The sequence below is a fragment of the Fusarium solani genome (assembly GCF_023522795.1).
Source record: "Fusarium solani strain SB1 chromosome Unknown bctg00000002, whole genome shotgun sequence".
Classification (NCBI taxonomy): Eukaryota; Fungi; Ascomycota; class Sordariomycetes; order Hypocreales; family Nectriaceae; genus Fusarium; species Fusarium solani.
In genome coordinates this window covers 1,981,925-1,997,341 of record NW_027072155.1, presented here as the reverse complement: position 1 = coordinate 1,997,341, position 15,417 = coordinate 1,981,925, and the positions used below count along the sequence as shown (strand labels likewise).

At 54.7% G+C, this 15,417-nt stretch overlaps 5 protein-coding genes across 5 annotated transcripts; 4 read left to right on the top strand and 1 right to left on the bottom strand.

Annotated features, from left to right (window-relative positions):
• Window positions 1-359: 359 nt before the first annotated feature.
• Window positions 360-3,472, bottom strand: MRS44_004591 (uncharacterized protein; the record flags this gene model as incomplete). The annotated part of the gene is made up of 3 exons (XM_046270634.2): window positions 360-2,411; window positions 2,566-2,908; window positions 3,006-3,472. The coding sequence occupies 3 exons, from the start codon at window positions 3,470-3,472 to the stop codon at window positions 360-362; spliced, it is 2,862 nt and encodes a 953-aa protein (XP_046136274.2).
• A 3,232-nt stretch (window positions 3,473-6,704) lies between these two features.
• MRS44_004590 (uncharacterized protein) lies at window positions 6,705-7,082 on the top strand (the record flags this gene model as incomplete). The annotated part of the gene is made up of 1 exon (XM_065622262.1): window positions 6,705-7,082. One exon carries the CDS (start codon window positions 6,705-6,707, stop codon window positions 7,080-7,082), a length of 378 nt encoding a protein of 125 aa, XP_065478334.1.
• Window positions 7,083-11,060: 3,978 nt separating this feature from the next.
• On the top strand, window positions 11,061-12,155 carry MRS44_004589 (uncharacterized protein; the record flags this gene model as incomplete). Its single annotated transcript, XM_046273633.2, has 1 exon — window positions 11,061-12,155. One exon carries the CDS (start codon window positions 11,061-11,063, stop codon window positions 12,153-12,155), a length of 1,095 nt encoding a protein of 364 aa, XP_046136275.2.
• An 862-nt stretch (window positions 12,156-13,017) lies between these two features.
• On the top strand, window positions 13,018-13,958 carry MRS44_004588 (uncharacterized protein; the record flags this gene model as incomplete). Its single annotated transcript, XM_046279391.2, has 2 exons — window positions 13,018-13,771; window positions 13,822-13,958. The coding sequence occupies 2 exons, from the start codon at window positions 13,018-13,020 to the stop codon at window positions 13,956-13,958; spliced, it is 891 nt and encodes a 296-aa protein (XP_046136276.1).
• A 1,094-nt stretch (window positions 13,959-15,052) lies between these two features.
• Window positions 15,053-15,408, top strand: MRS44_004587 (uncharacterized protein; the record flags this gene model as incomplete). The annotated part of the gene is made up of 3 exons (XM_046270678.2): window positions 15,053-15,055; window positions 15,105-15,311; window positions 15,364-15,408. 3 exons carry the CDS (start codon window positions 15,053-15,055, stop codon window positions 15,406-15,408), a joined length of 255 nt encoding a protein of 84 aa, XP_046136277.2.
• Window positions 15,409-15,417: the final 9 nt, after the last annotated feature.

Below are 15,417 nucleotides of genomic sequence, written 5' to 3'. Positions count from 1 at the left end.
CTTCGTGACAAACATCCATTCCCAGTTCTTTCATGCCGTCGTGAATAGCCTGATCGTAACAAAGTGCTCGTCAACCTCGAGTGGTGACGGCGACGGAGCAGCACCCTGGAGAGACCCATAAACATATAACCAAAGAAGAGACGCAATCTGCCCTGTATCCAGATGAGGTATCAAGTTGTCGTGTAATAATAAACGCCCACGTCTCCCAAACGCCAACAAAATCGATTACATCCATCGTCAAGTGATTTCGCGACATCGCGCCCCTTGCCAGTAAGACCAGCCCTGGCAGGGGTGAAAGTGATGATGATGGGAACTACCATCTTGGATGCCAGAACAATAGCCTCGCCGGGTCGTTGCGATTAAAGACTCATGGTGAGCCACTCCCATTCTTGAGGACCGGCCGAGCTTCCAATCAACGAGTTGTTTTGTCCACCCGACATGCTGATCAACCCTGTTCCTGACCCGAGTGTTGAAGGCCGTTGGTTCAGGTTGAAACCACTTGTTGACATGCCACCAGGCAAACTCGAGAGCCCAGCCGAAGAACCAAAGGGGCGTGGAGCATCGTTAGATCCCGTAGATTCGGGACTGTCGATGTCCATGGTGATGGGTGCATCGGCCGTAACACTCTTGCTGTGACGACGCTGCCGTTTTGACGAGACAGTCGAAGGCCTCGAAACCGACATGGACGATGCGCCAGGCCCGGGGCTCGTCTTGGGCGGAGCAGCTGCAATAGGAACGACACCCTTGCCACCCACAGCGCCAGTGTTTGAGTTGGAAGCCCCAAAGTGACTGTTTGGAGTGCTTCCTGCAGTGTTGGCGCCCGAGTTAGGGCCGCTGCTGGGGCTCTCCACATCCTTGTTGCTCTGGGGCCGGCTAGAAGCAGGCGGTGTTGTCACGCTCTTTGGGGGCTGGCTGCTGGCATTGTTCTTGGAACTGTTGGCAGCCATCGTCGACATGGACAAGGTCGAGTTCTTCCGGGATGCTGCAGCACTGGCAGTCTTCTTGGACCTTGTGCTGCTTCCACCAACTGACACATTGGACCCCGATCCACGGTTCCTCTTCTTGATCACATCCGTCTTCAAACTCAATGGTCGCACAACGCCGTGCAACTTGAGGAAGAGTCCACAAGCGTTGCACAGAGGCTGTCCTTCAGGGTTTCGTCTCCACAGAGGCGTTGTCTGAGTGAAACAGTTGGTGCACGTGGTCGGAGCATTTCCATCGCCGTTGTTATTGTTGCCGTTGCCGGCGGCGGCTTGCAGGTTCGTCGTGGAGCCATGCTTCGATCCCGGAGGTGACGAAGGCCGGCTTGGCGCGACCGAGGAGAATCCAGACATGGTTCCGTTCCTGTCGCCAGAGGGTGACATTGGCATCGACTGGGCGAGTTGTTCAAAGCCATTCTGCTTTCCAGCCAGATGTGCTGGAGTTGAGGCATTCCGTGTCAATTTCGGCTGCCTCCTCGGGTTTCCTGGCCTGAATGACTGTGATTGTGACCTTGCAAGGCCGTTTGTATCCCATTCTCCATTGCTTTCGACATAATCAGTCGTTGATCCTCCAATAACTACCTGCTTGCGAGTTGGGCCGCCAGGGAAGCGGGCAGCCTGAGTGCTGAACTGTCCAGGAAGCGAGGCATCCCAACCCATGGTGCCAGATTCATCAAGAGACGAAGACATATCCTTCTGCATTGCCACATTGCGGTCGGCGAATGCATTGTCTTCGTCATCCGAGTCTGCTCCAAAGGAAAACATGTTGTCTTGCTGCATCTGCATGGTTGGTGAAGTGACGGGTTGGTCACCCTGGAACACCTGAGATGGGTCGATGTGTCCAAAAGAGCTGGGAGCAGTGCTGTACGCAGACATGGACTCTGTCGCGGTTCCTGGGGCAGAGAACATGGTGCTGCCGCTGTTTCCGTTGGTTGTGCCGTTGTACATGAACTGCTGGCTGAGCATGCCTCCGATGCTCTGCTGGAAGGCTTGGGGCCGTTGGGATCGACCATCTTGGCTGTTGAAGTAGAAGCCATCCTGCTCAGGAATGGGATGAGGGGTTGAGGCTGTTGACTGGTAGGCGGAACCTGTCGGCGAGTAGAGGTCGGCAGTGTTGCTCATCGGCGCCGGAGGTACGGATGAATTCTGGTACATGCCAGGGAACGGAACATTGGGTATCATAGGTGAGGTAGAGGGAGAGAATGAGAAACCTTGCTGGAAATTTCCATTCGAGTTCATGATGGGGTCATTCTCCATGAAGGTATCGAGGTTAAAGGGCACGTTAGGATTGCCGGGCTGCTGGGCCAAGCCGGCCGGGTGAGGATTATCCAGAGAGTAGTCATGCAGCTCAGAGTCGAGATCAAGATCATTCTGAGCCGTGCTGTTTGCCGCCGGCACTTGTGGTGAGAAATCAGCGGGGCGCTTTCGAGTCTAGATGAGAGTAAAGTCAGCAGCCGCGCTCAAAGTAAATGTGCTGTCACATGCATAAGACGGCAGCTTTGGAGTTTTGCGCTCGAGGTGGAGGGGGGAATTTCCACAGCCAGTCACACAATAGGCCCCATGAGGGGTCAGTGAGGTCACTCACCCGGCGGTCATCGATGCTGGTCTTGCGAAGATGGCGATTCACGTAGTTGAACTCATGGCCTTGGTTCGTCTGATGGGGCTGGGCTGGTACAGACTGAGGGACAAAGTGGTGCGACAGTTCCTTGCGGGATTTGATGGGGATGGCCGAAGCCATTGAGTTTCCGGATCTGTCGTCGAATCTATCGGAGTCCTGAGGAGACGAAAAGTTGACAGGAGTGTCGGCGTTGTCGGAGAAGATGAAGTCGTCGAGATTCATGGCGTCGGGCTGGGCCATGTTGTTCTCGGAATACTTTCGCAGCTGAGCAATGCCGCTGGGAGAATTCTGCATCATGGGTCGAGCGAGCCTGCGAGGCCCTGGTCAGCACGTCATGGACGATGGACAGGCGAGAGCCATCGATGAGCGCGAATGGCAATAAAGTGCATAAAAGGCGATTGGCGTACCTATTGTTGGCCTCCATATTCTTCCTCTTGCGCGCCTCGGCCTCATCCACCTTTCTCTGCTGCTCCTGCTGGTGTTTTCGCATGCTGAGGGCCATCATGCGCCAGGTCAAGTTCTCCATGCGATGCTGGCTGGGCAGCTGCTGCTTGGTTCTCGCAAAGAACTTCCAGACCTGAGTGGCGAGCGGATCGTCTTGCTGCATCTTGTAGATGCCCTGGTCGGATTCGGTGAGTCCATTCTGAAGAAATGGAAATAGAGCCGAGCCCGTCAGGCCACCTCTAGCGACGGAATAAGTCCTGGACATGTCGGCGTTGTGCTCCTTGAAGCTGGCCGAGGCGTCGCGAGCATTCGGGAGGTGGCCCGGCCGGCCGCCGCCGCGCTGAATGGGAGCGTGGTGAGCGGCGGTGCTGGGCCAGGCGCTGGGCCTCCGGGGAAAGCGAAAGTCGTGCTCTGTTATTGTGGGATTCATGACGAATACTGGCTTGAGTTTGCGATTGAGAATGAGGTGCGTATGAGCATTCCCTGTGGAGCGGACAGTGGGCTATGAGAGAGAGGAAAGAGAAGTGTGAGCGTGAGTGAGAGTAGAGTGTGAGAGGCTGACGAAAAAAGAAGAAGGAACACAGAGCCCCCACGGATGGCTTTTGGTGGGAGGGTGTGCGAAGGGTCGGAGTGTGGGTTGCACTGCTGCACGCAGATGCCGCTCAAGCACACCTTGAATCAAGCGTTGCCCAGCCTGAGCAAGCTAGAGCGGAGGAGCCCTGAAGAGAATCTGCGAGCGCGGGCTCCAGTGAGGGATGGAGTCCCCAGAAGCGGCGAGGGCGAGGCCAACCTAATGTGCTCCAGCTGTGCGCTGCGTGCTGCCCGCGCTGCACTGCGCAGGTTGCGCACCAGGATCTGGTGGTGGGGCCAGGGTAGGTGTTTGGGGGGATGCTCCGGGGCACTCCAGTGGGCACCCGGCTGGGAGTAGGTGGTAGGTACCTTGGATGAAAGACAGCCCAGCGGGCGAGCGGGCACCTCTCAGCGGGAGGCAGACGGGGCCGGGTGTCCGTCTGGTCTGCTTGTGTAACCGGGACGGTCAAGGGCAGGGTGGTCAGGGTCAGGGACGGTGCGCATGAGATAGATTCAGCCTTTTTGTCCTTGTCGGGCCCAGGTGAAAGACGGGGGATGTGGAGGGTTTTGAGAGTCGAGAGGAGACGGGAGCCAAGTCTTAAGTTGGGGACGAGAGGGGATATGGAGAAGGGACCTCGAGTCGGGTGCCTGCCTCCATTCAAATCCAAGTCAAAGTACCAGGTACCAACCTCGAAAATTGTTAGTGCTCAAAGTATCTATCCCTTCTCGGTGCCTCGCACATCGACCCCCGAGACGAGACGGTCCATGTCTCTTCAACAACACGTTAACCTCCGTTTTAGCTGCCGGCCAAGACTCGTCCTGATGGACCCAATCGAGCGGAGCGTGGAACTGAACCCGCTCCGCCACTACACTTAGGCCCGAATTCACCCATAGACGATGCGCGTTTTGCTGCACAAGAGTCATCGAGAGATGCCTGCTCCAAGATTGAGCCAGCTTTGACAAGATGTTATGCCAAATATATTCCTTCACAAGATGCTTAGAGCTCCGGCTAAGCATTCTCGCGGCCGCCTGGTTGGGCACATACGCAGCATGGTTGGAGGAGGTCTTTAGCGCGATGTATGGCTTCCTACATCCGGACATACATGAGCTTGTCCTTTCCGCCCTCATGGAGCCAGGGCCACGGGCACCCATGAAGCAGTCATGGGAAGAGCCAGTTACTTGCATATTTCCAGAATGAGACCTGGCATCTCGGTGGGGGAACATCCTCGTCATCGACAGGGACACTTGAGCCCTTGTCACAGCCTCTAGGCACGTTGGGTTGGCATTGTCGACAGATCAATCTACGGGACAATTCAGATATACGGGGTCTTCATCCATGTTCAGTTCTCTACTACGGTATGAGTTCACGTCCCCTTTATTTTCGTACTCGTTCTATTCCTCAACGACCCCTCAAAAAATCTGCGCGAGCTCGGCGTTATTCCCAGTCATCTTTTTCCCTCAGCACTTTAGCTCCTCCGACTGCGGATGCCAGATGAAGCGAGATCTTTCCGAACTGTTTCCGTACGTGGAAAGTACTCTAGGTTTCATCGACGCTTACATCTGCAAGGTCGGACCTGAAATATTTCCTCTTCTCTCATGCATCCATCTGAAAAAGCATCAGCACCTTTTCATCACCAACAGTGTTGCACACCTCTTCCATCTAGCGAATCAGCCTCATGAGGCCGTCATTAAAGAGGGACAAAAGTGAATCCGCCATGTACCCAGTACAGCAAAGACGCTCGTGGGCTGACGAACACCACAACCATGACTGGCCACTCTGGTTCGGTTCTTCGGGCAAAGACCGTAGACACTCTGACGCTGGCGCCGGCCGGACCCACGCGCTGGACTCAGGGCGTCGGAGTGTGCAGCTTCTGAAGGGTCTGGCCTGTCCGTCCTCGGTCGATGGGCGCTAGGCCCTGGTCTCCGAGCCCATGGATCATGGCTTCTGGCGCTCGGCCTGGGCAGCGACAAGCGATGACGGGCCATGGATCAAATCCACTTAGCTCAGAGCCGATAGACTATGGGCGATGGACTCCAGGACACACGGACGATATGTGTCCGCAGTTGTGGAGCCGCCCTAGCATGGTCTCCTCGTTAGCCGCCTCAACCACGACTCTCACAGCCTCCAGCTCCCGCTTCCGCACGTTCAGGCGGCCAAGCCCGCTTTCAGCGGTACCTCTATGTCTATCACCACCTATGGCCTACCTACATGTACCGACACGCTCACTGGCAACGGCTCGTCCCATTTGGTGGGTTTCGACCTTTCGCCTCAACACCATACGACACGTGGATTGACCGTTTAATTCCAGCTCCATCGTGGATCGAGACCATCTCGTCAGATCTACCCGTTTGCTGGACTTGACCTCAAAGTCAGAGCCTCATCATTCTCCATCATTCTCGGCCGATATTATCACTGTTCAAGGTCAAGGATGCTGCTGCCGAGGTACGGATACACGTCTTTGCGAAGTCGGACTGCCTGTCAGTGGAGTCTTGCATCGTCAGCACTCGCCAACCATCTGGCGATCGCATCTGTGGCAATTTGCCGCACCGATGTTTGGTCTCTCATGTTCTCGGAGGCAAGATCAGAAAAGGAAATGGGCATGGGGGATGGAGATGGGTTGAGCGACACTGAAGCTTGAGCTGGTGCTGCATCTAGGGAACCCTTCAGGCCCCACGGGCATGCGTGAGCTTGAGCTAGGGTCGCCCTGGCATGTCCCGGGATAAGCTGGGCGGCGGGTCCATCTGGCCGAACGCCACATGCATCCCACACGGCACGAGTTCCGGGTACAGAGACATTGGCTATTGAACGGTTGAGCCACAGCTGTCGAGCTTCAACCGGATGGAGCTCATGAGCCTTGACCTGGGCCCATAGCTTGTGGCAGATCCTCGAGGTCAGTCACCTGCGGCAACCATCAGTGCTGCCATCTCTTGTTCGAGTTCGTCCGTCGTACGTTGCTGTGCGGCAGAGCTTTATTGAAGATGCAGGGGAGTGTAGCCCTGTCGTTCAAATGTGAGAAGTGGTCGGCCGTTCTTCGATGGCTGGCAGCCACACGCACACACACAGGATCGAGCTACGGCGTATTGTCCCAGCCATGGATGTCGCCGCTACCGTTCCGGTACTTGGCTCTGCGGCTGCGGTTGCGGCTCCGTCCCTTTGGGTTGACGCTTTCTTCTGGAAGATTTGGCATCGTTCAGATGCTACAAGCAATGAACGGGTCAGGGAAATGACGGCCTCTCGAACAGAACTAGCTCCCCTGCACTCAGCACTTGCTGTGAGAGCGGAGAACTCTGGGGACCAAGTGCATTCTTGCCTCCGCGAACGAGCGAACCCCATAATGAACTCCATGAAGAGCAACCTCCGGCGGGTTCGAGGCCCAGTTTTCATGCCAGCAACGCCCGTCGCAGACGTCACCCTTCCAGGGCCATTTTGGCGCGAGCCCGCTTGTGATCTCTCAGCTTACACAGGCTGACTGAGGACGGTGGCTTTTATTGGAGGCTGACGAGGCTGCTGGCTTTCGCGTCAGTGTGCCATCTGCCCACCAATCCCAGGACCTGCTTGCTCCCTCACGCCGTCCTAGTGAGGTTGGAAGGCGATGGTTCTTTGTGGTCGTCGTTGCTGCTTGGCATGCAACTCTCTCGGGGACTGGTCATGCGACATCCGAACTCTTGGCTTGTGTCTGGCCTGGAGATCTGAGGATATCTCTATTGGCCCAACATGCCGGCTCTTTGGGGTACCTGCACAATCTCCCGGTTGGCATGTATAATGGCTTTGGTTTCCATTAGAAGAATTAAACACTCAGAGGCCATCGAAAATGACAGAAAGAGGTAGGAGGACCCCCTGGCTACAGATGCTTATTTTAGTCGCATATGCGTGTATGTTCCGGCCGAGCTACACCATCCATTGACGATGTTCGAGACAGGCAGTCGAGGGCCGGTACTGGGTACGGGAGCCAGTGGAGTTGAACGCCTCCAAGCACTCGCATGGAACGCCATGTCGGAACCCCCACTTGCTACCCACGAGTCGGCAGGGGTTTGACGGGCGAGCTGGGGCTGTCTCACATGCTGGTGCTTGGCACGGTTCTGGTTCTGGCTGGATTGACCTTGCTTGGTGGCTCGGGCAGCAGGCCTGTTTATCCCGACATGTTCCATCCCTACAGAGGGCCCGAGAAGGTCTACGCACTCTACTTGCCGCAGCCTTGGCCGGGTATGCAAGTCGTCTGGCCGAGAGTCGGACAGGCATACGCTGTTGCTGTTGGGCCTCGTCTGCTGGCCGTTCCTCCACCACTCAGATGGGTCAAACGTTTCTCGGTACGCCAGCGTGGTCCGGCATAGGGGGAACGGATGTGCCATGAGATTGTCGAGGAGATACAGTACCTACTAGTCATCCGAACTCTGTTTCGCCTGGCCACGGACACAATATCCAGTTTCGGGCCTGAGGGAGTCTCCTGGCCTCGAATGCTATATCTCAAAGGGATTAGCAGAATAACAATGGAGATTCCCTCGTGCTCAGGCCGGAAAGGAGAAGCATGTGTCGATTTTGGACCCCCTAGTCGACCGCTTCAGGGCGTTGTTCCTGTTGATGACTTGCGAGCGGACTGTGAGAGGCTCAGTGTCGACGTTGCGCCCGCAAATGATTCAAAAACTGCACTAAGCGTCCGAGCATGGTGTCAGCGGCTTGATCCTGGAGGGGCCTGAGTGGACTCGGATTTTAGCCTGTTGGCAGATAAACCCGCTAGTCGACTGTTCTCGACGCTGTATCCCGGCGCTGGCGAAGACCCTTGCTTTTCAGGCAAGCAACAACAGGAGCCCGAGGCTGCCATACTTTGGGGAAGCAGATCCAGACGTCAAAACAGGATGAGTGCTGGTTGCTCTGTGTTGGAGCTTGGAACCTCTGGGGCATTCCCGCTGTGCTGTCACGACTTGGCCATGCACCGGCGACGCATCTACCCCATGCTTACGGACGAATCAGACGTGTCTTGAATTCGAATACTGCCACTCCATGCGACAATCCATAGGTCAGAGGTGATCGACGATGTCGGAGGACTCTACGCCGAGTCCTCGCCGTGAGCTTGACACAGTACTCGGGGAGGCGGCGATTGCTTCTAAGGAGCGTATTCTGAACGAGCGGCAGTCTAGTCCTGACCGTCTAAGAAGGGAGTTTCAAGTTCATTCTCATCATTTTTGAGTGTCTACCCAAGCGTCATGAAGGGAAAGGTTGTCGGACCGGAGCTAATCCCGGCCATTGGCATCCGGGAAGGACATTGCAGGCATGGGATCCTCCAACTTGAGAATCGAGTTCCTGGATGCTCACTCCGCTCTCTCGCATCGGATGAATGATGCAGCACGACAGCTACGGTACAGCAAGCATGTACAGCGGGATCAAAGTGTGTCGCTCCCCCACACGGCGCCCAGCCTGCAAGCCCAGCGGTTGTGAGCCATGCCATCCATGCTTGGTCTCGGAAGACCATTTACGGAGACTCCGTTGGCTACGCCTGTCCTTCCATTACAGCTCGGCCATGTCGCAGGCAGGGCCAAAGCCAAAATGACCCTCGGTTTCTTCATTTGAGAGGCTGCAGGACGAGACATGGCTGGGTGCCAGAGGCGGAGGGCCGCCCCACCCTGGCGGTGTGGGCACAAAGATACAGACAGATATTAATATGTCATGTCGAGTTGTGTTGCTAAACATTGGTATGAGATTGACCGATGACATCTCTTGACTCGAGTCACCAACGCCCGCAATGAGATTCTCAGCCCGCAACTTAACCCCGGAAACATGGTTGAGCCGCAGAAGGCAAGGCAACCGAAACCAGCATGCCCTCTGTCCGTCGGTCGCGATCAGCGAAACAGTCGCCTCGACTCCAGTCGGACTGGATCAAAGCCGTCGTTATTTGCCGGGTTGAGGGACTCTGTCGCCACGAGTTTCCCCAGAAGAGCTCCGCTTCGCCGTGAATACGTCGCCCCAGCTTTCAGGAGCAACGCCCTGTCGTGACAGGTCGCGGCGGAAAGGGATTGAAACGACTCCAGGCGGCTGGACCAACATGGCATGAAGAAGCGTGAGCACTGCTTGCTTGCTTTGCCCTTCGAGTGGGGGTCCGATGAGGATGGGGGTCAAGGCGAAAGGTCATCCATCCCTTACTGCACTGCACTGTACTCTGCTATGCGTGCAGAGCAGCATGTTATCTCCTATCTCACCGGGCACACGCTGCTGCTCAGCTGATCTTGGCGTGCCGGGTTACCATTGCTAGGCAAGGGTGCGCCAAGAAGACAAGCTGAGCCACGAATGCATGCTGATCTAGATTTGAGGAGGTCTCGATGGCCTTGGCCCTGGCCTGGGGATGGGGATGGGATCAATGTTGGCAGAGCTTGGATGGTGTCCCCGAGCCCCTTGTCCCGAACTCTCGCCAATCTGGGCAGTCTGCCTCCGGAGTCGACTTGCCCATGGACTGGCCGAGGCTACTACGTAGTAGGTCAACCTGGCAGCGACGGGCAGAGGCCGTATCAATAGAGGTCGGCGGGTTGGTCGGCGCCTCGGGCATTCCCAAGGCCGCGATGGCATCGAGAGTTGGGCATTTGCGGCGGCCAAGAGAGTCCTTATCTCTGGCAAAGTAGTCTCTAACTTTGACGCAAGTCATATTTGCATACTCGCTGGGGCTGGCCATCCCTCGCCGCCCCCTGGCTGTTACCAAGGGATGGAGATTAGATACCAGTCTCCCAATCATGACTTGTGCCTGGCTGTGGTATACACCCAGATGTTTATCAGTCCGGAGATACAGGAATTGCGCCATGCGCAAAGCAGCAGAGACAGAAGCATGTCTGTGAAGTCTATCCGCAAGCTTATCACAGCCCAGCCTGTGCTGTGTTTGCGGCGATTGTCTGTGGGTGATACTGCAGCCATAAATCAGCCTCTGCTCCCACCTTGTGCTGCACGATGGATATCTGCTCCGAGGAACCGAAATTGCTATTTCTGAGGATCTTGGATAAAAGTTTATTTTCGCCGTCAAAGAAACATGAAACGTCAAACGGTCTGCCAGTACCGATGCGTGTCATGGGCATCGATCCCAGCCTTTCTTTGTTCTCGGACGCAACAGACTTGACCGACTCTTTGTTCGATGACACGACCGATCGAGACACCGAAATACTACGTGGACTTCTTTGAGTCTGATGGATTGATGCCTATTTGGGCTCAGCCATACGCAATACGTCGCCCAATATGGAGCTTGGAGGGTCTTGGTTGACTTCTTGGAGGTGTTCGGTTGCTCAACAGAGCTCTTTGTCGACCAAAACGACATGGGCTATTCTCGTTATGGTCTCTGGGCACTTGAGAGGGTGTTCACAAAGCGTTTGGGTCTACTAATAAGCGACAGTCCCTGTGTGTGCCGAAGGCGAAGGTGAACTCTTGCAATGGGTTTGGACAAGAAAGAAGGCGCGAGACCGAAGAGACGGCCGCCATGACACGTATCAACCAGTCGACGAACCTCTTGGCGTGCCTCCTTGCCGCAATAGCCTATACCCCGACGGACGCGAAGCCGATTACCTCACGAGACCAAGCGTGGAACGAAGAAGAAGCCGAGTCGTTGAAGCATCTAGCCCTTGAGGGGTCCAAGTTCCTTCAGGAACTGACGAATAACCCAGACGATACCTCTCATGCCTCTCGATCTGACGACAAACCGAACAAGATCAACGAGAAGGCCGCCATTATTGGCGGAACCATCACCTCTGGAATGCTTCTCGGCATCGCGATATTCTTGGGCGTTTTGATCTATAAAAGGTGTATTGCTCCTCGACGAGCTGAGAACAAAGAAGACCAGGCCAAATCGTCGCAAAGAGATTCCATGCCAGAGACGACATCTGATGGCACATATCGTGATACCTGGCGTGACACATTCAACCACCGGGTACCGACACCAGGCTCGGAGTCTGTCAGCTCTGAGCGGTCCTTTGGAACCATGTCCACAGATGGACAGGCCAATTCCTTTCCCCCTGGTAAATGGCCCAAGATAGTGGTGAATCACTGTGAGTCGTTGGGAGTTAACCAAGAGAACCACATAGACCCTTCAGTCGCCTCAGGTTGTCATCAAGTTCAGTCGCCCTTAGAACCGAAGCCTCTGCAGCTACCGACTACGTACAAGGGTCCGTTTGCCCCAGAGCTTCCTTCACCTACAATCGAGATGACTCCAGAGCATCCCCATCGTGAGTCAGGCGCCTCTGTTTGCACCATGAGCACCCTCGGCAGGGACCTCCTCCAAGACACGATGCAGGCCCCGGCGCCGGCCAAGTACTCGCTGTTCCCCAAGTGCGAACCTCTCCCCGAGACAACTCACACCGGGACAGCTCTCCCGGTGAGGAACAAGCAACCTCCGCCAGCCGCCATGGACAACCCCAAGCCAGGGCGCATGTTGAGCAGACGGTACTTTGTGCCCCTGTTCAAGCGTAACGGACAGCTCCAGAGCCCTACGTCTCCCGAGGAGAGTGTCGGCATGGAGACGGTGGCGAGAGACGAGTCGAGGGCAAACATGTTTTCGCTAGGAGAAAACAAGATCTGATATTTGCTTTTGGGCGTCTTCTTGATATTGCAGGTGTTTGGTGAGCATACGTAGACGGCTCCTGAGCCGGTTTCCTATCGTTTAGCGTTGCCTTTATTTGTTCAGATATACCCATTCGTTTTCTGCTTTTGCTTTACTTATTCTTTTGTTTGTTGCTACTCGTTGCCAATTCGAGGTCGTGGGCCAAGCTCTCTCTTGGCCTAGTTTGACAGCTCAATACAATTAAATTGCTATCTTTCATATAACTTGTCTCAAGCGATTTTGCTCTCTTTTCTACTCGCTATGAAGTGAAAAGGTCTAGGTTAACGCTTTTGTGATCTCGTCATCAGCACACAGACAGACGGACAAAAAGGGCGTCCGCAAACCTCTACCGTGCCATGATCAGCTTGTGTGTTGCCCACCAATAAGCATCTTGTAGAATTCATCGACAGCATTAACTAGAGCATTTTGGAAGCATCCTGTCATACATCCTCGTCAAAGTGGAACAAAATGCTTGTCAAGGACTACTTCGCCCAGCCGTGTTGGCGACCCCCTCCGCCACGGCCTGTTGGTTCAGTCGTCCAATGACCCTGCAGATTAGGTTACGGGAGGCCGACCACAATGGTCATCATGACCTTTGAGCAACCACTTTGGGCTCATAAAGAGGCAGGGAGCTTCTTTGAGTGCCTTGTTGCCTGTCTGTTGGTGCAAAGCCTCTCTGGCCTGCCCAACTGAGAATTTATTTAAACCCTTTGCTGCAAATTCAAGTCGAGAGAGTAGCACAATAAAGTCCATTGGATTTCATCTCCTTCTCATATCACAAAACTTGCAGCTCTTTATTTTCAACTGCCTGAGGCCTCGTTCAATTTCAAAGACCGAAGCCATGGTATCCTACAAGGATTCCCCCGTCGTACGTTCCCGGCTATTCCCTTCTCCTGAGGAGGCCAGCAATACCAGCGTCACATGGGCGCAGTCTGGACGCAACTGGAAGCCTTTCCCCGGGCCCTTGTACGTCGGAGACATCGATGTTCCTCTTCTCAGGACATGGGACAGGATGTCAGGAAGCCAGCCAGACGAGGCCGGGCACATGTTTGCCAGGAATCGTGACCAGGACCTACGTACCGCTGATGTGCGAAGAACGACGCTGGAACTTCACCTCAACCACCGCAACTGGGCCGTTGCCACGCCGTACATCTCGTTCCAAGCCTCAGAGCAGAGGCTACGAGAGTTGGCAAACTTCAGAAAGACCCGGGTGGGAAGAGCAACACAGTTTATTACCGTTATTGACCCGGAAGTTCGTCTTAGGGCTGGCTGGCCTGTTCTCAGTGTTGGGGAGGAAATGCGGTACTACGGGATCCAACAAGATCCTTACGGCAATCCGTCCGAGGAGCACAATGACCACTACGTCTGTCTCTGGCGGGTTGAGAAGGAGGAGATTGTCGGCCACTGGCTTTGGGACGACCTTTCCCAGGATCCTAACTGGTACAACACGGAAATTCTTCCTGCGTTCCAACAGTTCCGTCAAGAAAGGCGCCGACGCGAACAGGAGGAACAGCAGAGACTCGAGCAAGAGAGGCAGCAAGCGTTGGCGGAGAGCCAGGTGGACGACCTTTTAGGCGCGATGGGTGCGCTTGGATGTAAGTTGGCCCGAGTTGTTGCATGGCAGAGCTAACTGAGATGTAATCAGTGGATGATGCCGTCGCTGGTTCTTCTTCATCGGAGCAGTCCTCCATCCACTCGATCCAGGGTGATGAGCAAGCTGAAGATTCTGGAATTGGCAGCGATGACGAACCGGAAGGGGCACATGTACGGGCAATGCTCTAAATTGTGGATTATGAGTGACGAAGAAACCATGGGTTGGCTTATATGGGATGTATGTCAATGAATTGTGCGATCGCCCCTGGGATGGCTTCGGACACCGTAAAGCTGAAGGTCACGGAGGGAGCCACTGAGTCAAGATGTTTCACTTATTGGATCAGAAAATTTTGTACGCTCCGTACTTTGCGCCGTTCGCTATAGTTATTGATGATCTTCGTATCCTGCTTGTTCGGCTATTGACGCCTTTCGCTGAGAAGTGCTTGTTACTACAAGCTGCTTGTGTTGCTAAATGTGGCCGAGCTGTGTTCAAAGAAGGGGGTTACTAAACAACTTTGAGATCTACCATTGCTTTTATACTCTATATTCTCCGATCAGCTCGTGCCAATAGTGAATCGAGAGGTATTGGCTGGTGGTTAAACGAGGACGCACTGTTTGAATAACCAAGGCAACCGCATCATGGGAAATTTTAGGATTGGACGGATAGCTTCACCTCCCATGACCCTCGGGTACCTTGTCAACAACAGAGCCATGAATAGATACGTAAAATAGCCAGGTTTAAAGGGGTAAATGACAACCATCTGCCCCCCAAAGGAGATTGCTTGCATAAGCGGATCATGAGTTCGGTCAGCGGTCGACGTCATATCATTTTTTTTGAAGTTTCTTGGTCCTTGAAACTACTGAGACGGACCAAGGGCGTTTCGGACCGAAAATTCCTGGAGATAACCTTGCAGCAAGATATGGGACCTGAGAGAAAGGTAAAGGGGCTGGCTCAAGAGGTTGATATGGTTGGATTTGGATGACATGTGCGATAACGCGGCAACAGGGAAGGATGACGGAAAAATGATGACAAGAATGTCGAGAATTCTATAATTCGATTTTGATTCGAGCTTGACAAGTTACTACAATCGTCGAGGCTTGAGGAATGACTTGGTGCATGGTGTTGACGGCATCTGCAAGACCTGCCAGGGGCTGAGACCCGCTATGCAATAATCCGAGCTTTCACCATCAATCAACACCCAGGCGTCGCATTGCATTAACATCGCCATCAACGCCTTGCGCATCCCCACGAATACCTTCATAGCACATCCAATCTCGCAACAATGGTACTGCCCCCCTCTCTCCGTCTGCGCTTCAATCGCTAACCCCTCCCAGGCCGACAAGCTCCGCACCCAGCAAGAACTCGAGCGCCTCCAGGCAAAGTACATCGGCACCGGCCACCCAGACACGACGAGCTGGGAGTGGCGGACCAACATCCAGCGCGACACGTACTCTTCCATCGCCGGCCACCGACCGCTCCTTTCGTACATTGCGCTCGCCGAGAACGAACCCCTCGCCAAGGTCCGCGCCCAGATGATCCGAGTATGTCTCTTTCCCTGCAATGGTAGCGATGGTGATGTTGACTTTTCTGTAGAAAATGGTGCAGCCTTGCGGACCGCCGCCACAGCGCGAAGATTAATACGTGTGC